Raw genomic sequence first — 23,433 nt, forward strand, 5'->3', positions numbered from 1 at the left:
CTGTAAAGTACTGACATAGACAATCAACTATATAATGACCAAGTTAACAAGATTCTATTGCTAAAGCACTTTGATCACTGATATTTAAACAACTTATCTTAAAAAATGTTCTGCACTAAAAAACATAACTGATCTGATACTAAGAACCCCAGCTAAAATTACCTTTTTGTCTTCCCATTCTTTGACTGTGCTGCTCTGCCCACTTGGAAACTGTACCACACCCCCAGTGCCAGCAGATAACAGTGGGGGCTGGACTTTGCTAAGGATCTTTGAGCAGAGTTTCAAAGAATCTGTGAGCTCAGACAAGCGTAATGTCTGGAGATGGCTTGTCAAGGCAGAAATCATCCTGAGCAGTAACTGGGGCAAGTGTTCTGTCTGTATTTCAATGTAAGTTTCCTGAAAATAAAAGAAAATAAGAAAGATTTAATGTAATATATAAAAGCTATTTTATTTTAATTCATACAAGTAAGGCTCTATATTTGCTTATGTTTTATGGGTATCATGCTCCTAACAGCTCATAGGCATTTTCATACTGATGACTCAGAAAATGTGCACTTAATGTCTGGAGTTGGCTTAGGGGCTAAAGTGCTTGCTGTGAAAGCATGAAGATGATCTGAGTTCGGATCCCTAGCACCCACATTAAAGCCAGGTCAGATGGTGCACATCTGCAATCCCAGTGCTAGGGACAGAGAGACAGGCAGGTTCCTGAGGGCCAGCAGTCAGCCAGTCTAGTCTAACTGGCAAGCTCCAGGGACCCAGTCTCAAAAAGTAAGGTGGAGAGTAATTCAGGAAGACAACCACTTTCAACTTCTAGCCTCCACAGGTACAGATATCGTTCATAGGACAAGAGCGTGGTCACAAACTCCCCCCACCCCCCAATTTCTTAATCCAAGTACTTCAAGCATTATATAATTAGATACCCCAATTTTATGAGCTATATTAATAACATTCTAATGGAAGTGAATAAAATCAGTTAAAATAAAAACAGGCTGAATGCCATACCTGACACAGCACCCTCATACTTCTAGTAGGCTTCAAAATGAGAAAGCAAAAAGTTGAGGAGAGAAAACACAAGGGAAAACAATTCCAACGGTCTTCTTATAATAGAAAACATTGTTAACAAATATAAACGCAGCATCAGAATTCCACCCAATAAACATAAGATTTTACAACATGCAATTGGGAAGTAGATTCCATGTATTCTATACACAAATGCCAAGGAGAAAAAATGTTTAGGAGATGTTATAGAAAAAAGCTATGCCAAAGAAAAAACATTTAGTTTTAAAGAAAAGATTTTTTTCTGAAGATGACATTTATATTAAACATGAAATATATAAACTATGCTCTTTAAATTCCATGTTTTTCTCTTTACCAAGATAGTCTTACCAAAGAGACAATATCCAACAAAAAGTCCACCAGTAAGCAGAAATTGGTCAGCTGTAACTCAGATGAGTCACTACTGTCTCCAGGCCCAACCTGAAGTCTGGCATGCAGTGTTCTCCTAAAAGGAAAACAATCAACTTTATCAAACACACTATCACATGATAGAAGACACATGACTATAACCCTGTCTTAACAAATAAGCCTCAAGTCAGGATTGGGACACATTGAAATGTTCATTCCCGTTGTCCCAGAACACCACCACACTGTTTTCAAAAAAACATCTCAAAGTGAGGTCCCTGAAATGGCTCCTCTGGATTCTACGTGTTCTGGATATAACACACTTGTTGAGATTTGCACTGCTGTCACCATGGATATATCTCCAAGTAAAAATAAATGTTTCTTTATTTGATTTCTAAACTGAGACACTTGGTTTACAAGTGTTTTTTCTGTGTTGCTGTTATGCTAACATATGTTCTTCATATCTGGAACGTAACTCTCCTTCAAGATCTGAGATCAAACATCTGTTTTACAGGAAGTCTCTTTTGATCCAAGATGAAACCCAAGAAACAACAATATTAATCCTATTTGACCAAACACTGCCCTATACTCTCAAGATATAATTAATATCGTATTTGACTAGCAAGAAACATAAACAAGTAGAGAAATAAATAAAATCAATGAAAGTATGAGGATAGCAGATTCTGATGTGGGGTTTGAGAGAGTCAAGGCTACTGTAAGGTGAGCGACCCCTCTACAGGATTATTCCAGAAGAACAAAGGAGGTAGGATATGTAAAGAATAGCACAGTGAAGGCTCAGCAGCACAAAAGGTGGTGAATGTTTAAGAAATAATTCAGGTTGGCTCAGGAACCATGGTTGTGTCTTGTGAATATAGATTAGTACAGAAGGGTGGGTATATGTGTAGAAAACACAAGGTGGGCAAAAGATACTAATAATTCCTCTCCATCCTGACACCTTAACCTACGAGGCATTTTCAACTTTTAATCTATTCCCGGGGCAGACATGTGCGTATCTTACTTGTACCACTATAAAGTCCCTGAGGTCAGCAATTATTTAATATGCCTAGCAGATGCTTTTCAGTTGGGTTCTCAATATCTGCCAACTGGACAAGCAAGTAAATCCCCAAATTCTTAGAGATTCATAGACAAATATATTTCTAAATTCTCTAGACTCAAGATTGGACATGCCTACTTTGGAATACATGTTTCTCATGCTTTAAAAGTTAACTAGGGGGCTGGAGAGATGGCTCAGAGGTTAAGAGCACTGATTGCTCTTCCAGAGGTCCTGAGTTCAATTCCCAGCAACCACATGGTGGCTCACAATCATCTATAATGAGATCTGGTGCCCTCTTCTGGCATACAAACATACATTGCAGGAATGTTGTATACATAATAAATAAATAAATCCTTAAAAAAAAAAGTTAACTAGGGCGTGAAAGAGCTAAGTTTGGAGTCCGGATAGAGATTTCACTCTGCTTCACTAGCACTCTCGCGATTTCAGACTGTTTCAGGCTTTCTACCCTAACGGGCGGTGTGTTTATTATTGCTTATCAGTTACCAAATGGGATGGTTCTAAGTCTCTGAAAACACACAGTGGGCCTATTGATAAACGGAAATAGTTCTGTGAAAATGTGCTGATGCAGACTGCTATCTTCTCCACAGTCAAAAACAGGGGGGCTGCTGCAAGCCAGACACAGGAACACTCTATGCTGGGGAGTGGATCATCATTTCTAAGCTCCTTTCCAGTTCTAAGACTATATTAGCAATGATTTTTATATCCTGAATTGACAAAGTAAACTTAGATTATGGGTAAATAATTAAGTTTTCGGTAGGAAAAAAAAGTATAAAAGAACATTTTAAAAGCTAAATATTAGCTTTGAATGTTATTGGACTACAACAAATGAAGCCGTTAACTTACCGACAACATTCTTCAAACCAGCGTGCAATGTAATCCCACATATAATAAGGTTCAAAGGAATTAAAAAGAAGATTCGCAGTTTTAATCAGCTCGGCTGTTTTCTTGTTTTCCCTTAATTTACTAAAAAATAAAAGAAACCAAACAATTAAAAATATTGATATTTCTTTCAAAACTGAGTGCAGTATTACTGGGGTAGTACGCATTATTACACACTGCTAGAATATTGTCTAGCAGGAGGAAGACTGCAATGGTGACATATCTATTCTCACTCTTGGAGCCAAGTGCTTTTTTCTACTTACTGAGTCATCTCATCAGCCCAAATATTCAATTAATTTTCCAAACTGATATGATTAAGAAACATTCAACTATCAAATGGTGATTACTCTTCTTGTTTAAAGTACCTGCCTGAATAGTGAGTGCAATTAATTATATTTCATACTATGAATGTGATAATTTTATTCACTGTAATATAAACTTTAGAGTAAGATCATAACCATTACTAATAATCATATTATATTCATTTATATTACTAGAGTCCATTTCATAAGCATTAATAATTGAGGCCATTTTTATGTCATGCTTAATTTTTTAGCAATCTACCTGCTTAACTGAGCATGGTCCTTGCTGAAGGGTGGTTCCATTTGAAGATCCAATTCTGCTTTACATTGAGAGTACAATGTTCTAAACACCTCAATTAGAACATCTTCTAGAATTACAGGTCCTAAAATTAATATACAATAAATTATATGCAGCAGTTATTTAGAGTTAGCAAATCATGATGACCTGAAGAATAGTCCAATTAAAGTATGCTTTGAAAAAAAGTACTTTATGAAGAGATTTCCTAGCCCCCAAAGGTAAACTTTTGAAACATGGTCAAATAGTAAGTAATGGGATAAATGTTTATTTTAAGTATAGAGTCACCTTAATAGAAGTGACCATAATCCAAAGGCAGGCTCTATAGTTTTTGAGTCTTAGTTTCCTAATCCCAAATGAGGAGAGTATAACTAGCTTTATGGGACAGTTTTTTTTTCCTGTTTTTCAAGACAGGATTTCTCTGAAGCTTTGAAGACTGGCCTGGAACTAGCTCTTGTAGATCAGGCTGGCCTTGAACTCACAGAGATTCCTCTGTCTCTGCCTCAAGAGTACAGGGATTAAAGGCATGCACCACTACCGCCCAGCTTATGGGACAGTCTTAAAGATTTAGAGAAACACCTGCAAGGTACACCATGCAGCTCTTAGAACAATTATCCAGTAGATTTTGCCACATCAAAGTTGTTGCTAAATAATGCTCAAAATCAGAAAAATAAGTTTGACTGCTTCACAGTTACCACTATCTTCTTTAAAAAGTCCCCTGAGCTTCATCATCATCACAGAAAACCTCAAAAGTGACCCTGTTGAAGTTCCTGACACAAAAAAATTCACTTTTAAGAGCTGGGGAACTATAGCATGTGCCAAAACACCTGAATATACTTAGAAAATTTACATACTTTAGATAATTGCCTTTTCTTAGTTTATGTTAAGTACTATAGTAGATCTAATAAATAATAAGCACACAATGTTGGAAACCACAGAAAGCAACAGCAACAAGAAGACTATGAAGGAAATATGTAACTCACATTTCTGTTCCAGTCCTCAAATTCTAAGTTAGTTATGCCAGATCAACAATGTTTCCATTTTAGTGAATGATTAAAAGGAGATGAGGTGATGTCTTTTAAGAAACTGACTCTGCGGCCTACAGTGTCAGGCACAGGTCTGATGCTGACATAAACACCAGCTACACATCTTTAACTTCAGTTAACAAACTGTTGAGAATCTGAGAATCTGTATTTAATTTAAAAGAACACTGCAATTTTCCCAGTGTCTTCATTCTACTATTATCATGAAACAACACAAAAGCACATGTCCGCTTATGTTTTGGGCATATATTACCTAGCTCAGGTTTGTCCAATAAGCTGATTAAAATCCGAAAAGGTTTTAGATCTTGCATGAGAGTGCTTTCTTCTCCAAATCCATTCACTTGTAAGATTCCTATCATGGCCTTAAAAAAAAAAAACATACTAGTGATTTAGGAAATAGTAATATATATACATATATATTTTTAAAGAACTATTTTTAACTATATCCATGAAATGTAGATTCACATCCCTGCACTATTCTGACTGATGTCTTCTTTCTTTGCCAGGGACAAAGATGGCAGACTCACCGAGAGAAAGCAACATATTTAAATCATAAGTATTAATTTGTTGTTTATTTTTGAGAAAAGGCCTTGCTACAAAGACTAGGTTGACAACAAACCATCCTCCTGCTTCAGTTCTCTGAGTGTGGAGCTACAAGTGCATCAATCTAGGTCATGAATTTTCATTGGGGGAAAAAACAAGGGAGAATCAAGAGAAGTGTACTGAGAAATCGAGTGTTGGCCATCTAGATGAAGATATTAGTTTAGGACATGAACTATGCCATCTTATCACCAAGGTGTATAGTATGTAATTATCTTCTTAGCTATTTAAAATTCAGTGTATAATTTCCTGCATTTAAAAATGCTTCAAGCTGGGCTTATGATACACACCTATAATCCTAGCACTTTAAAAGCAGAAGCGGGCAGGTCCTGAGTTCAAGACCACCTAAACTACACAGCAAGATCCTATCTCAAAATCAAATAAGTAAATGAAGAAAAATGCTTAAGCAATCATTTGTTTTCTTGATATATTTTCTTAGAGCATGTTGATGCACCTTAAATAAATATAATAGGAAATAAATGGATAATTTAAATGTTTCTATGTGTGTTGCAGTCTTACCATATCTAACCTGCAAAAGCCCAATCCAACCAAAGTTTCACAGGAAACATGGTATGGGCACCTTTTGAAATGCTCCAACCTTCACAAGAGCAGACAGGTGAAAAGCTGTCCTCCTGTGGAGTCCAGCTGTGACCACCTTTGTGCTGTAGTTGTATGTCTATTACAGTTATTTTTTGGAAGTTTTTGAGTCTTGTCCTGACTTCTTCAATTATGAATTCAATTAAAACAGGACTTTGCCAGGCTTTTTCAACAGGAAGTAAGCAAAGAATAATGAAAACAGTCATTACCTGGACTAATAATTCCTTTGAAAAGGTTGTAAAATAGTAAGTGGCATGTTCTTCAGGATTACTGTGTCTTGTGCTTCTGGGTCCTATGATAGCACCGTTGTTATCAAAACCTCCATGGGAATAAATCACAAAATTAAAATGGAAGCCTTAAAACTGTTGTTCACTAAATGCTAAAATATCTCAAAAACAGCACTAAACACTTACCCAATTAGTAGCCCATTCAGTGTCAGCAAGAGAGACCATTTTAGATAGTTTAATAAAGGGAAACCAATTCAATAGCTGAGTCTAATAGTATTCTTCCAAACTTATCTTATTTTACCCCAAATCTTACAGTAAAATAACTGAGGATTTACAATATCTAAGGAAAGTCATCAAATGTCCTTTCACTCTAGTAAGAGGTTGTGAGGACAGAGAAAACATTCATAAAAAGGTAGAAGAATACACGTACATAATAAATGCTCTATGGCTTATGTACACACACTGTCTCACAATGATGTCATCTGTAAGACAGTGGTAATTACTACTTATGATTCCTTGATGACTTGAAAGTTTTGGAAATTTTGTTCTTATTTTGTCTATTCACTTAATCTTTTTAATATACTAACATTAAGTATAATGTGTAACAGGAACGACATCTTGCTAAAGTGAACATGATTTTATGGATTCAAATAGCCCCTTAAGAGGGTTTTGAAATTTGATAAAAAATGTCATCATTAATAGTCCCCCCACCTAAGATTGACTGATTGATTTTTAGTGCATGTGTGTGTGCTATACGAGTGCATGTGCCCTTGGAGGCCAGGAGAGGGCACTGGAACCCCTGAAGCTGGAATTACAGGTGTTTCTGAGCCACCTGATACAGGTGCTGGCAACCAAACCCTGGTCCTCGAGAAAAGCAGCAGACATTCTTAACCACAGAGCTATCTTTCTGGCACAGTATTTTATTTTTATTGTTCATTTACACATAAATATTTAGTTTCTTCATACAATTTCAGAACAGTTATGCATGACAAGTCTCCTTTTTTGGTCAATTATAAGCATATTCATTAGATACCTACCAAGAAGCCATGCATAAAGTCTTCGGTTCAGGGACATATCCCTCCTTAGTACTACGTGAAGGGCTGCTGACAAAATCCTGATCATATCGGGTCGAGTGGCCTGAAAAAGGAATGTAGTTATACTTAATGGAGATATACTACTGTTTTTACTCTTTTAAAAAAGGAATACCTTGAAGTTTTCTTAGAACATTAGAGTGTAAGAGAGGTGTTTTTACATAACATTGCTTCATCTAATCTTTCAAATACAGGAGCTATTACTTCTAGTTCACATGTGAGGAGACAGGAAGAAAGGTAACATGACTCAGTTCTCTTTCTGGGTAGTCTCACAGAGCTTACAAGTCTGTTTTCAAACTCCCTAAGCAGCAAAGGATGGCCCTCAACTTCCACTCTGACCTGTTCTTTCTGCCTGCCTCTACCTCCCTAGTAAGTGTGTGCCACTGTGCCCAGCTGCCCAATTCCAACTTCAGTTTTACAGCTGGAGCCATAACTCACTCACTCTAACATTACGTTTAAAGTTCTCTTTTCCTCTCCATCAACAGTACAGTCTGACACAAACGAGGACTGTAGAGGACAAACAGCTCAACACTAGCAGTGCACTTTAAAATTTTCAGGAAGACTTTAGCAGCAATCAGTCCTCTTCTCTTTCTTTTTTCTTTTTAAAATTCTATTTGTAATACCTCAAAGATGGAAAAAAATCCACAAATAAAATTCAAATAGAGTCCTTTTGTTCTAATAGCTTTAACTTTTTCCTTCAGATTTTTCCCCTCTAGTTTTAATTTGATGTTTAAAATATTAAAAGAAAAGATGGAAGATTGCTAATAAATTTGTTAACATTAAGGGTATTACTGGGGGCTCAAGGGGTTAAAGTTCTTGTTATGCAAACCTGATGACCTGAGAGGTGGAAGGACAGAGCTGACTCCTAAAAGTTGTCTGTGCATGTGCAACTGAAGCACACACAAAATATGAATTTCAAAAGAACATCACTGGGTAATCACTTAAATGTGTAATCTTGGAATCTTAAAATCTGATCTTGGAAACTGACCAATTTAAAACTACTCTGTAAAAAAGTCCCCGGCAGCTCTCTCTCATTCGCCAGTAGCTCTGTAACTAGACATGGGACTCTGTGCCCATGTCCCCATCTCTGTGCTGCAGTTGTTGGCAGTTCACTCTCTGGGAGAGGGCAGTCAGTGTTTTTTCAGAGTATGGCTTAGAAGGTCAATCCTGCTTCAGTGCAAGGCTACACTCAGGAGTATATGGGCAGCACAGAATGAATTGAATGAGTTGGTTGGGGGTGCGGGGAACGACACAGAAATTGATGGGTTGGGAAGGGGACTAGATTTAGGAGGAGCTGGAGGCAGGAATATTATCATATACATTGTATGAAATTCTCAAAGAACTAATAAAAAATTAAAACAACAACAAAAAGTATCTGGACCTCTTAAGGTCCAAAAGCATAGTGAAAATAAAATGTTTGGGTAATACTACAGAGCTAATCTTTCCTTAATCACAACAAACCCTCTCTATACAATCTTCCTGTTATGGAAAGGGAATCATCCCCAGAATTAGTAACAGCTGAGATGATACAGAATACAGGTCATCCACAGGTGACAAATTATGCCCATTCTTTATAGATAATGTCAGTAAGCCAGAAAACTTGTCAAGTGTGATCCCTAGGTGCCATTCCAGGTGGCTTACAGGGTGAAAACCAGCTACGTAACATACATAAAGAAAACATCATATAATATCTAAATGTATTTACTTTTTCTTTTGCTGTGTTGTCATTTCTCCCAATAGGTAAGAAGCAAGCTAAACAATCTGGCATATCCGTATGAAAAGCAGGTGAGTAGAAGAAGCATCTACCATACTTATAATCTTTGTATTTTCACTGCCACATTCTTGGAGAAAAATAAAAACAGCAGCAAAAAAGGAAAACAAGTTGATGGTATAGAGCTCAGTGGTAGATGCGTTTGCAGTAGACCCTGAATTCAATTCCAGTACATAGAAGGAAAGGAAAGAAGGAAGGAAACTAGCCAGTTCACAGGTCTTTTAAAAGAATGCTTCTGAAACTTGAGCTTGTCACTCAAGATACACTTTTCAGTTTATGACTTTTCCTATTTTGTATACTGAAATTGTATAATGTAGAAGGGTTGTCTTACTGTTAAGAACTGAAAAGCTCCCCCACCCCAAAAAACCAGAATACCATTTTTGCCAAACTATGGTCTTTCTTTATAATATGTTGGGCTATATCCAATATAAAATATGGGATATTTTAGATTTTGGCATTTAGTAGTCCCTTCTTAAACAACATGATATTGTCACTTAAATGAAAACAATATTGGTATAAATAATAATATTGGAAATTCCAAAAGAAAGCTAATTAAATTGTAGAAGACTTTGTGTTAAAATACACTGCTTCAAGACACTGAGTTAAAAATTTTTCAGTACTTAGTTTTTTAAGCTTCATATATATGAACATATGTATTTACGTCATTTCTACCTTTCTCTCCTTCCTCCAAGTCCAACCTCCTCCTTCTCCAGCTAATAGCTTCTTTATCTTTTTTTTTTAAAAAAAAGATTTATTTATTACATGTACAGTGTTCTGCCTGCATGTATGCCTGCAGGCCAGAGGAGGGTACCAGATCTCATTACAGATAGCTATAAGCTACCATGTGGTTGCTAGTAGTTGAACTCAGGACCTCTGGAAGAGCAGCCAGTGATCTCCAGCCCACATTGCATCTTTATCTTTAGCTGTTATAAATGAATAAATACAACAATAACAACCATTTAGTGTTGTGTGTATGTGTATGTATGTTTTTAGGGTGACCACTCAGTACTGGAAAACCAACTGGGAAAAACTGATTCTACTTCTCTCAGCAGCCATTAATTGCCTGTGGCTCTTCATCTAGTGGCAGAGACTTGTGAAATTCCCACCATCTACGTAGGCATGTCAATTACTGTTCAGGTCTTGTTTAGGCAAGCATGTTGTTGAAATTTCATGGGTACAGCTTCCCTGTCATATTTAGAAGACACAATCTTGAAGCGGATGTCCTGATCCTCAAGCTCTTACAATCTTTCCACCAACTCATTCATGACCTTCTATGAGCTTTAGGTGTAGGGGTTGTGTTATATCTGTATCAGTTAGGGCCAGGCACCCATGATCAGCTGTTCTTTGCATTTTGACCAGCTGTGAGAGGTGCAAGCTACACCTCAAGCTAGGATGTTAAACAGGCTGTGCACTTGCTGAGGGTTGAAGATGTTGCAGGCATATTAGGTGCCAGTGACTCACCAGGCTTGACTCATGCCCAGATCTGGGTTCTGGGTTAAGACAGACTGGATCTGGCATAGAATAAGCACCTGGGGGAAGGCCTGAAGGTTGGATGTGGCATGAGTGGGCTCAAGTCAGGTGGCTGACCAAACTAGGCTGGTATACAGGAGGCACAATGTGGATTAAACCGTGGGTTTGGGAACAGTTTGGGGATGACTGATCAGTCATCCTTTGGGCTCAACAAAAGATGGGTAACTAGGACTATGCCTGAAGGGTTCAGTTACGAATTTTTTTTTTTTTTTTTTACTGACCAAGCGTTATAGTTAAGGGCTGGTGAAATGGCTCAATAGGTAAAGATGGCTACTGCCAACCCTGATAACATGAGCTCAATCCTCAGAATCAACAATAAATGCTAAGAGAATTGAATCCTGCAAATTGTCCTCTGACTTCCTCATCAGTGCTGTGGTCACACACACACCCATAATAAAGGAATGTAAATACTGCTTTTAAAGACACTGTGTCTTAAATCAGAAACACCTGCCTCCAAGCTCATGTTCTACTTCCGGGTCTTCAGGAGGTGCAGATGAGCTGGTGGAGGTGGTTGAGTGGGAGCTGCACTTTGAATGCACAGTTGCTGCAGTAAGCTTCTATTGCCATGTATTGAGCTCCATTGGCTGCCATCCCTTCCCTATTAAAATGACTGAAATCTGTGGAAGAGTAAGCTAAAATAAACCTTTCTTCCCTTAAGGTGTCTCACACAGGTGACAGTGATGATAAAAGGTTATACATATAAGTGGTAATAGCAACAAATGTTATTGTTTAGTTTAATGTAGTGGTGGTCTATGTATGGAAAATCTGCCCAGCTGAGTACACCATCATTTTTTAAATAACCAAACTTGATGATGCAAAATCATACATGAGTAAAAGTTGCAGACTGTTTAACAGAAGAAAATCCTAAAAGTTGATTTATATTTACATATTGCAATTAACTGTAAAACAGCAGATGTAACTTTGGTATAGTATCAAAAAGTGTGTACTTATTAACAGAACATATTAATGATTCCTTGATTTTCAAACAGTAGATCAATGTGAGAATTGTTTTTTATTTTGTTTTATTTTCCTTATAAATCAACCAAAAAGCAGCTATGAGCTTTCAGGCCAGTTATTAAAGAGATTGACAAAAATATGAAACTCTTAGGTTCAGAAGGACAACGGTTAGGGTATCTCTTTTGACATTTTTCTAATTTTAATCACATATCTCATAATCTTATATTCATACATCAGACATTTCAATTGAAGACTTTTGGGAGGAACTATCTACTTTCTTATGTGCCCATTGTAGCAGCAAGTTGATAAACTGTGGAACAGCTGCATGTATTTAAAGATATACACAATTCTCCTCCTGTCATCTAATCTATCTATCTATCTATCTATCTATCTATCTATCTATCTATCATCTATCACTGTGATGCCTTCCTCACATAAGTATAACTTTAAGTGAACTCTTAAATAAAAATGCTGTTGAACATAGCGGACAATGAGGAATACTGAGAATTCAAGAACAATTGCAGTGGGTTTTTGATCCTACTGCACGTACTGGCTTTGTGGGAGCCTAGGCAGTTTGAATGCTCACCGTACGAGACCTGGATAGAGGTGGGCAGTCCTTGGGCTTCCCACAGGTCAGGGAACCCTGATTGCTCTTCGAGCAGATGAGGGAGGGGGACTTGATCGGGGGGAGGGGGAGGGAAATGGGAAGCGGTTGTGGGGACGAGGCAGAAATCCTTAATAAATAAATAAATTAAAAAAAAATATGAAACTCTACTTCTCACTAATTTCTTTCTTACCTTCCTTTTTTGTTCTATAACATACTTCTTTCTACAAATGTCATTCATGCTGGTAAGATAACTCAGTATTTTCAGATAAATCAGTAGACTTTTAAAAATTATATGATAAATATGGATAGTACTAACTTATATCAAGAAACTGTTGAGATCCTCAATACTTATTAAGCATGCAATAGCATCTTGCAACCAAAAGTTTGAGAACTCCTATGCTATCTCCACACTAGCAGACATGTAGATTATAGGCACTGTCCCAAAATCTTGGAAGCACCAATGTCTCCCCATCTTATCTGAGGAGAAAACTCAAATAGGAAAGAACAGAAGACATGGTAAAAGCTATAAAACTTCAATTTCTGGAGGAATTTTCAAAAATCTATATCATGGTAACCATAGTTAAAATGTGCTGTACTCAAAGTTAAAGTGTTCTCACTGCAGAAAATAAGCATGTGAAGTAATACATGAGTTAGCTCAATTCAGCCATTCTACAATGTTTTTCTCTCCTCCTCTCTATGCATATATTTGAAAACATCATGTAAAAACATAAAACATGTTACAGATTGAACTCAGGGCCTGAAGCTTTTACCTCTGAGCTATTCCCCAGATAAGAATTTACTTTTTTTTCATTTTAGACACAAAGTCTATTGAATTTGCAATCTTGCCTTATCTTCCTCAATGCTGGAGCTACAGACATGTGCCACCATTACCAAATGTATGGCTAAGAAGCCATTTGTAAATATTGCGGACATCACTCCATATTTTGCAATATGTAAAAGATCACTATAATATATAAAAGCTCACTAGCATTTAATAGTAGACACTCAGGTCAGCTTTAAAGAAGTCTACCAGTTCATCCATAGCATAACAGCAATCATATTTTTGAGGTAGTTAATGAAGGCTCTGTTAAGTTACAATTAAAATCAATACTTGCTAAGAATTTATTACACACAAGACATGAAAAAAGGTCAAGTGGGGAACAAAGATGGCTATAGCAGCCTCGGAGCCTTATATAATGTAGCACAGTGAGGGAGGATCAGAACTGCAAGAGTAGCAGAGAGGTGAACACCAAAAGACTGCGCTAACACACCACTGCTTTCTTGAAACACAGCATAGGAGGTCTGGTAGAATTTTGGCTGGCAGGGATAGAGAGAAGGGAGAGTAGGAAAGTATGGGGAAGGTTTAGTTTTCATTGCTGAGCTAATGAAATTACAAATTAAATTCTTAACAGTTGAAGCCTAAGACTTAATTCCTGGATGCTGTGGAGGAGCCTCTCGATGGAGGGATTATTAATATAGAATGTTTCAACAGGAAGAAAGGTCAAGATCAAAGGTCACTGATGCTCTTTCTAAGTGTACATATTTAGGTTGTTATCCACATTGCTTTGACTCATTGCTTTCTTTTATAAGACTTTAAAAACGTTCCCACGCTATGGTCCAGTCACCACTATGCTACAGCTTTGGCAAGCTTAGTTTACACTGAATTTTCCCAATAGGGGAAATGTGAAAATCCAAAGGGCAGAAAAAAGGCCCATGGTTAAGAGTGAGAGTCTCAAAATAGAAACTAGATGTGGTTTATAAGTCAACTAGTGATAATGTACTCGATGAACAATAAAACTCTTCAATTATTATTTATTCAAATTAAATGAAGTAGTTAAAAAACTGAAAGTAGAGTAGCAAAGAAAATTTAGCTAAATGAAAAGCTGCTGAGCTCTCAACTAGCAGTCATTATGAGAAAAACAAAGTCCTTCCTGCTAATCCCATTTTAGAAATGTATTTTATTTTCTTGAGACAGGATCTTATTATGTAGCTCTGACTGTCCTGGAATTCATTATGAAAACCAGAAATGCACCCGACTATGCCCCCTGAGTGCTTGGATTAAAAGCATGTGCTACTACAGCTGGTATAAGTTTAATTTTCAAAGCAGAAAATCTCTGTATCTTATTATTTATGGTATTTGGTTCCACCATTCTGAATGTATATATTCTGGTGTTTTAAGTCTCATTTTTAATTAAAGTTTATTCTTTTAAAAGATTTCTATCATGTCTTTCAAATTAAGGATATGGATTAAATTAAATCTCAGTAATGACACACTTCATTTTTGATTTGTCAAGTCAGTTGCTTGTATCTGTAGTGAAATCAGTAGCAAATGGCACAGGCACTAAGTATTTGGTTCTTTTTTCCTTTGGTTTTTCAAGACATGGTTACTCTGTAGCTTTGGAGCCTGTCCTAGAACTAGCTCTTGTAGACCAGGCTGGTCTCGAACTCACAGAGATTCGCTTGCCCCTGCCTTCCAAGTGCTGAGATTAAAGGTGTGTGCTATCACTACCTGGCAAATATTTGGTTCTCAAACAATGGCTAACTCCTCTAATGTTCTGGCATGTAATGGTGGAGCCACCAAAGTAAAAATAAGGTAACATCAGTCATATGTTAGCTGGGTTGAAGGCCTCAGTCTAAAGGCTGCTTATTTAAGAGTTAACAATGAGCACTCCCTTCTTTTTAAAGTTTAGAAATGTTTTGAAATGTATAAAATAATCTCCTTCATTTACTATATGCTTATCAAACAGTTTAGTATTTTTCTTTAAAATACAATTTCTACTTCATCAAGAAGGAATGTTTTCTATATACTTATGAAGAAAATATTCTAATATGGTACCTTTAAAATGACTATACATCACAGATCTATGATTATCAAAGAATGTCTTTGTTGAAAACATTAGCATTAAAGTTTTACCTGACTCATATGGAATGGAAAACAGAAGAGGATGAGGTCCAGTGTGCTTCTCTGTACAAGTACACTCGAGTCCTGCACTGAAGTACTTACTGCTTCTACCTGAAATAAGAAAGCCTTTAGCATGCTTGGAAATGCTTTCCACAGTAACTTTTCATTTATCTAAGAAAGAGAAAATATACCGTGCCTATCAGAGAGCACCACACACACACAAATGTTACCTTCAGTATCAATGACTTTTACCCTATGCCCCATTACATGTCCACACAGCATGCTTGTGCAAATATTGCACAGCAGCTTTACAAATACTTGCTCTAAGTGGGATGGAAGTCAAATGTCCACTGACTGATGAAAGAGTAATCACACTACAGTACTAATCATAAGAGAATATGGAGCAATATAAAGCAACAAACACAGAAGCATGGACTAAATTCCACTGTGTTATAAATTGTGAATAAACCACACCCACAGGCGTAAGCAGTATGTTTCAACTCATATTAACAATCTGGATGGAGTGGAAATAAAAAACAGAAACCAAACAATGTTTTCAAGGATCTAAAAACAGGAAAGGAGCAGCCATAATAGGTCTAGTGTTGTTTGGTGTGATACAATTTTGTTAGTCTTCTTTATAGTAGCATTTAGGAGATTGTATACATTGTATGTATATATGAAAATTCATACACTTAAGATGGCCCAATTTTAGTGAATGCAAGCAATACTTGACTAAATCTAACCATGGTAGTTTGAATGTCATGAGCCCCCATAATCTCATAAGGAGAGGCACTTTTAGGAGGCATCACTTTGTTGGAGTGGGTATGGCCTTGTTGGAGGAAGAATGTCATTGTGGGGGCAGGCTTGGAGGTTTCCTATGCTCAGAATACTGCCCAGTCAACTTCCTATTATCTGCAAGATGTAGGACTCTGAGCTGCTCCTCTAACATCACATCTGTCTGCATGCTGCCATGCTCCCCGTCATGATGATAAAGGACTGAACCTCTGAAACTGTGAAGTGAGCCCCCTCAAATGTTTTCCTCATAAAAGTTGCCGAGGTCATAGTATCTCTTTTTAGAAATAGAAACCCTAGCTAAGACACTAAACAAAGTTGTACATTAAATATGAGTCATATAATTATATGGAAAACAAGATTAATCAAAAAACATTTAAGAAGTTTTGAAAATAAATTCCTCCCTCATTTTAAGACTACAGCATCATATAAAGATTTTCTTCCACTAACAGTCTTGGAAAAAACGTAAGAACACAGTCAGTGTGCTATTCTCTTTTTCACTGCTTGCTTTGGTTTTCATCCTGTTCCTCAAACCTTATGCAGAATTCAGCTATATCACTTTGTCTAAAATTCATCTTTCTTATAAAGAAAAGATTGAAGGTCCACTTTAGGCTATTAAAATAAATATAGCTATGGTAAGAGTGTTCTATTAGTAAGCAAGACAGGAACAATAAAAATCATGAATTTACTTGAAAAAAGGTTAACAGGCAAAAATAATGTCTTTCACATGAAATATTAATCTTTTAAAATATCAATAATTATTCAGTATTTTGGTTGTTAGCTTTCTCTGATGAAAAATGGCAAGCTTCATGAAAACAGGAATGCTTCCCATGGCATAACCCTCAGAATAGTCTGGAATGCCTGGCTCTAGAGAAACACTTTTGATGTGACAACCTACCATGAGCTCGATGTCACTGCCAATTATATACAGCTGATCTTCCATGGAAAGCTTCCTGTTCAGATGGGCCAGAACATATGTGATCCCGGGTAAGCGCACAGCGGGACTGGTGAGCAGACTGCCCCATAGTGCACTGTAGAATGCCGACTGTTCTACTGCAGCAGCAACCTTTTCCAACAGTGTGTTTGTTCTGGGGTGCACAACAGAAGGGTGAAAGAGGGAAACACTCAGTGTCAGATAAGAGAAATCATTATTCTCTTCCAAAATAAATGACAGCATCCACAGACAATCATGTGCTCCACTCTGGAAACAAATGAGCTAGTCTGGAAGAAGACTCTTGGGGTCCAAGTCCTGATTCTACTGTGTATCAGTTGGATAAATGTAATCATTTCAATTCAGTCTCCATCTGTAAGATGCAGAGAACAGCACTGCAGCACCTGTCTACTTCAGCAGGTTGCTAAGTTACTGTAAGCAGTAAAGTCACATATATAAAATTAGTTAACCAATCTCGGCATACCTATGCTGACTTCCTACAAGAAAGACATTCTGAAATGCTTCATTCTTTCTGCAATCAGAACACACAGTTCACAATAATATAAGTGAATTAGACCTATGACAAAAATTAAGCTAAGAACATTAATGACTGACTTTTTTACACAAGATAATTCAATATATAGAAGTCTATTGTATTAGAGTCAGATGATTTCTGATAATGATTTAATAGTAACATTAATCTGTCTTCAGTTTATCTTAGCATTAAAATTATACATTTATAAACATTTTATAGTACTCATATAGAATATTTAGCAAAACATAAATTACAGAACACTGCAACCAGAAAGAGGATTACCTAATTTCTTTACAAAATTTTAATTACAACTAGTAGAATTAAATGGGACTGATTATATACCTCCCTTAAAGGAATAATTTAAAACTTACTTCTAAACTAAATGAACTACTTTTATATTATACTTCTAAAATTATAAGCAAGTAGGTAAACTAATAATAGCAAATAACATGGGTCATAGAATGGCTCAGGGGTAAAGGTACTTGCCATGGAAGCCTGAAGAGCAGACTCCCATTCTGGAACCCACATGAAGGTAGAAGAGAATCACCTGCACAGAGCTGTCCCCTAACTTCCATACACATCAGGCACACAAAGGCACATGATAATGATAATGACAGATTCTTTTCAATTTAGCCTCTAAAGATAATTCAGTATTTTCAGGATTAGATTCTTTTGGTATTGTTGAAATCATTGAAATACACTAGCATAATTAGTCAGTACACTTACTTAAGTTTCAATCATTACATCTACTCACAACTTAAACTTAGGATTTTCTATTTTTGCCACCTAAACTCAGTTTCTTTCTTTTTCTAGTAATGAGATAAGGGTATCATGCACTGTCTGTAGCTACTAGCTTTTGGAAAACAATAGACTTGCTGGGTGGGTGCGGCACACACCTTTAATCCCAGCACTCAGGAGGCACAGGAAGGCCAGCCAAGAATACACGGAGAAACCCGATCTCAAAAAACCAAAAACCAAACCAAACCAAACAAACAAAAACAAAACAAAGAAAACAAGACAAAGCAACACAACAAACCAAAAGAACAATAAGTTCCAAAATAGAAGAGATCCTTCTCTTAACACTAAGTATGGAGTGTCATGGCAACAGCCAATGAAAAGCAGCACACTGGCACTAAGCTATTTTCTCCTATTGGCAGATCAAACAGGGCTGGTATAGGGCCCCATTTCGTACTCTTCGTTATTTGTTACTCTATTTTTGGTATCATTATTTTAAATTATGGGTAATAAGTTTTGAGTGAATTACACACATGTGCAAAGCACTGGACTGGTTTCATTACTACAGTAACACAGAGATAGATATTATGCTTCATTTACAGATGAGAAAAATGGAACACAATTAGGAAATATTAAAAAGTGTTTCTAAGCTCCAAAGATATACTTTACAGCAATTTTTACTGCTATTGAAATCTTATTTTATATGTCTGTTTCTTCTGCATGTACATCTGTGTACCACACGTGGAAACTAGAAAATGATGCCAAATCTGAAACTGGAGTTTCAGATGCATGTGAACCTCCAAGTGGGTGCTGGAATTGGAACACAGGTCCTCTGGAAGAGCAGCAAGTGATCTTAATCCCTGAGCCATCTCTCTAGTCCCAATAATATTTTTCTTAACTTTTATTTTTTATGTGTGTATGGATGCTTTGTCTGCATGTCTGGTACCCAGGGAGGCCAGAAGAGGTCATCAGATTCCATGGAACTGGAGTTACAGTTTCCTGCTAGGAATATAACCTAGATGTTCTCCAAGAGAAGCCAGTGCTTTCAAGTGCTGAGCCATCTCTCCAGGCTGATGTTACTGAAATCTTAATGTGTTATGTTGATGCATCTAGAAAAATTAATTTTGTGATGTTAAAACACAGTTAAGGATGGTTGCTGACTAATCCATGACTAATCCATAATCTGTAGAACCACGGTGGACCAAATACCATATTACCTCTCATAGTACTCTGATCCTTCTTCTAAGCCAGGAAGAATACCAGTCAGCAATCCCTGGAGACCAGGTTTCAGAGTTTTTCCCAAAGGCAGGTAATATATTTCATACAAACTGAGCAGTGCTGGTTTCACAGACATAGCAGCATTGGCAAGTAGAGGAAACAACCCAGAACTGTCAAAAAATAAAAGATGTAAAAAAGCACCAACATTAATTCATATGCAATTACATCATATCTTTTATTTTTGATGAAACAGGTCACAGCAAATGATAGAATAGTATCTATTAATGACTTCTACGTTGATTAAACTAAACCAATTCTTTAATGAGTTTCATACTCATAAGCCCTGCAGCTTCCTATCTGTTGTAGTCTTTATATTTTACACTTCCAAACAAGAATTCTCATTTTTTCCAAAACCCTGTCCTTTCTCCTCTTCAACTAGTGTTTTAGAATATGGCATCTCTGTTATTGGCTGGCTAAAAGTCTAGGAGTGATGTTTGCCCCACTATAAAAATGTTTCCTCCAAGATCCATGCTGGTAGTGCACAGCTTTAATCCCAGCACTCAGGAGGTAGAGGCAGGTAGATCTCTTGTAGTTCAAGACTAGCTTGATCTACATAGTGAGTTCCATGACAACCAGAGCCTGTAGAGAGACCTTGAATAAAAGAAACCAAAATAAATCAAACCTCCTCCATTAATACTGGCCATGTTCTTTCTTTAGGTTTCTCATCTAGATGATGCCTGGGTAAATTCTTCCTATATCATCTGTGTAATTGCCTAGGAGAGATTGCCATATTTTTATCACCTTGTCTCAACAGGTAGAATTGAAAACTGCCCTGAAGCCACTACTTGCAGTAAAAACCTCTCATAGATTTCCTGTTGCCAACAGTTTTGAACAGTTTTTGAATTGTGGCTACTGCATATGTTGTACAACCCATGTGTACTCACCTATTTTGCTTTTTTTTTTTTTTTTTGGTTTTTCGACACAGGGTTTCCCTGTGGCTTTGGAGCCTGTCCTGGAACTAGCTGTGTAGACCAGGCTGGTCTCGAACTCACAGAGATCTGCCTGCCTCTGCCTCCCAAGTGCTGGGATTAAAGGCGTGCGCCACCATCGCCCGGCTTGTACTCACCTATTTTGTTCTTGCACTTCCAACTTAGCCATTCTGAAGCGTTTTCTGCTGGTTTCTTTGAGAACCTTCCATGCCATCTGTAGGGTCCAGGCCTTTGTCCATCACAAAGACACAACCCCTACTCTCTTTCCTACATCCTTATAAGCACTGGAGGATCCTTAAACATCCAGCTCTCAGTTTATGTCAGTTCCTCAATGAAACTTATCTGCTAACTAGAGTAGGATAGTAAACCTATTTTATTTTTATAACTTATTGGAGTATTTATTACTAGATTTGAACTATTTGTATCAGGAACAAGAGGTCAAAGAGGTTTCTATATTTAAATCCCTTGCTGATGGAGGAAGGTCATTGGTTAAATAAAAAGAAACTGCTTGGCCCTCATTGGTTAGAAGATAGGTGGGAGGAGTAAACAGAACAGAATGCTGGGAGGAAGAGGAAGTGAGCTCAGACTCCACAGCTCTCCTCTCGGGAGCAGACGCCTCAGAGAGACGCCATGCTCTGCTCTCCCGGGCAGACGCGATTCAGCTCTGACCCAGGATGGACATAGGCTAGAATCTTCCTGGTAAGCGCACCTAGGGGCGCTACACAGATGATTAGAAATGGGCTAAATTAATATGTGAGAATTAACCTAGAAGAGGCTAGATAGAAATGGGCCAAGCAGTGATTAAATGAATACAGTTTGTGTGTTGTTATTTCGGGCATAAGCTAGCCAGGCAGCCGGGGTGCTGGGGACGCAGCCCCGCCGCTCCTCTTATTACTACACCTTGCATCATGCTCTATATTCAAGTAATGCTTTGAAGATGAAGATTCTCAATCACTCCTAGTTTATAGGGAAGTAGAAGTCACGTTCAACTGGCCAGTTTTCTGCCAGAAATTTTAGGAACTGTGTGACCTGAAGATACAGTCATACTCTGTCTTTGTGCAACTGCCGACTGTGTGCCTGGGGTTGTAACCCACCTTTGAGATGGGCTAGCGTCATTGACAACTCTATCTCCTTAATTTCTGTCTTTCTCTGCTGACATCTTTGCTTCAAGCCCAATGTACTCAAATATTCTCCATGACGCTAACAGATTGCAATAAACAAACCTCCAAATCCAAATTTAACCAGCTCTCAGCTTGAAGCCATCATTCTGCATCAATGTTTAAGAGTATGAAGTGAACATATTTGATTACAGTGTTATATCCAAATATATGTTTGTCCATCCATCCATCCATCCATCCATCCATCTAATCTTATCTATCCATCCATCCCCCTACAGACACATAATCTCCATGTTATATTTTACCCCCTCCTCATACTCTTCAACTGTGACACGGCCCTTCTACATGTGATATGATATAAATTTTGTGATATATAAACTATGGCTATCATTCATAGTTTCTAGTTCTCACTTTCATAGTACTTATTACTTACTAAGTAACTAGAGCACAAGAGTACCTTAAATAATAAAAAAGAAAAGAAACAGAAGCATTTGGCCTTCCATCTGTGTTCTAAAGCAATGAAGATGATGGAAGGACAGTCTTTTGTTTGTTATGGTATTTTAAATTCAGAAATCAGCTTCTTTTTTATCCCAAAGCCAGATTATAAAAACTGAACTTTCTCTTTTCAAAGGTAGATTGTAGAAATTAATTTTTCCTTGCCATTTTGACTTGGATGTAGCTGTACAGAAATTCATTCATCTACCTTGATTGGCAGTAGAAGGCTTCAATTTCAAAAAGGATCCTCCCCAAACCTTTTAGGAGGTAATGTTACACAGAGGCGCTAAAAAGAAAGTGGACAGGAAGACCATGCTTGCTTCCCTGTTCAGTGTGTCAGCAGTGAGCACCAGAGCACACATTTTTTGCTATATGGTTGCTCATGTTTTAATCTTGCTTATGTATTTAAGTATGCATAAAAACCTCAAAGGATAGAGGCTTCAGAGTTTCTGAACTCTGGATACATAGACCCATGCAGGAAGAAAACCAGAAACTCATTCACTTTCTGGGAGGCAGTGTATGTACCTCAGTTCTGGATAAGGAAGTGAAATTCCTGTGCTCAGGACTTTCATTTTGCTGCATACCTGTGTCCTTTAAAATATCTTTCTTGATAGTCAATAAATATATTTCTCTGAATTTTATTTCTAGCAAATTAACTGAACTTAAAGAGGTCACAAGTCTGGAGGTCTGGACTTGTTCTTGGTGTTAGAATTGGAAGCAGTCTCCCTGGGTCCTCAGCCTGTGAGATCTGATGGTATTCCTCGGAAGAGGATGTCCAGCTGAAGACCTTGTTTGCTTGCCAAAGGAGAGGAATCCTTACACAATTAAGGATCATACAGACAATCTATGTTGTACATTAGATTATCTTAGTTTGGAATTTTTTTCAACCCAGTACATGAAATCTCAGAAGCCATATGTAACATCATTTGTTTAATGTATTTTAAAAAGATCATTCTAATACTGTGTAAAGAAGAGAATATAAAAAGCTAAGGACTGTGCCAAGTATTAGGCCAATGACAAAGGCCAGAGTAAAGATGATGCTCACTAGGACTGGCAGCTGCCAGTGAGGTAGACAGATGCTTTGGAAACACATCAGAGTAATATGCACATGGTTGTAAGTACTTTCTGTATATTGACTTTTAGTTCTACTAACAATCCTATGAGACCAGCTATATCATTTCCATTTTTGTAGATGAGTCACAAATAGGTTAAAAACAAATAGGTTAAACATAAGAACACAGAGTTAGTCTGACACCCCCACTCCTAACCATTGCAAGACAGAACTTTCAGGGAGACTGCACAGGAGGTAGGAGAATATGGACACTTTTTAGGCTTGTGCAAAG

At 37.3% G+C, this 23,433-nt stretch overlaps 1 protein-coding gene across 10 annotated transcripts in view; it reads right to left on the reverse strand.

Moving 5' to 3' along the window:
- Positions 1-23,433, reverse strand: part of Dop1a (DOP1 leucine zipper like protein A) — a 90,415-nt gene that overhangs the window by 41,392 nt on the left and 25,590 nt on the right. For 5 of the 10 annotated variants that reach the window (XR_005976729.1, XM_041679922.1, XM_041679918.1 and 2 more), the window contains 11 exons: positions 19,488-19,658; positions 16,968-17,157; positions 15,290-15,388; positions 7,457-7,556; positions 6,402-6,511; positions 5,249-5,357; positions 3,920-4,040; positions 3,320-3,439; positions 1,387-1,501; positions 1,003-1,032; positions 163-396 (listed from right to left, as the gene is read on the reverse strand). Coding sequence is in view for 8 of the 10 variants with exons in the window: in XM_041679922.1 (XP_041535856.1) it covers positions 163-396; positions 1,003-1,032; positions 1,387-1,501; positions 3,320-3,439; positions 3,920-4,040; positions 5,249-5,357; positions 6,402-6,511; positions 7,457-7,556; positions 15,290-15,388; positions 16,968-17,157; positions 19,488-19,658 (1,399 nt within the window). In the remaining 2 variants the exon portion in view is untranslated. The remainder of the gene's footprint in view (positions 1-162; positions 397-1,002; positions 1,033-1,386; positions 1,502-3,319; positions 3,440-3,919; positions 4,041-5,248; positions 5,358-6,401; positions 6,512-7,456; positions 7,557-15,289; positions 15,389-16,967; positions 17,158-19,487; positions 19,659-23,433) is intronic. The other 5 variants (XR_005976730.1, XM_041679924.1, XM_041679921.1 and 2 more) reach the window with 2 other exon arrangements.

Source organism: Microtus oregoni, unplaced genomic scaffold (assembly GCF_018167655.1).
Source record: "Microtus oregoni isolate MIOR12 unplaced genomic scaffold, Mior012 000032F_ref0000030, whole genome shotgun sequence".
In the NCBI taxonomy this organism is placed as follows: Eukaryota; Metazoa; Chordata; class Mammalia; order Rodentia; family Cricetidae; genus Microtus; species Microtus oregoni.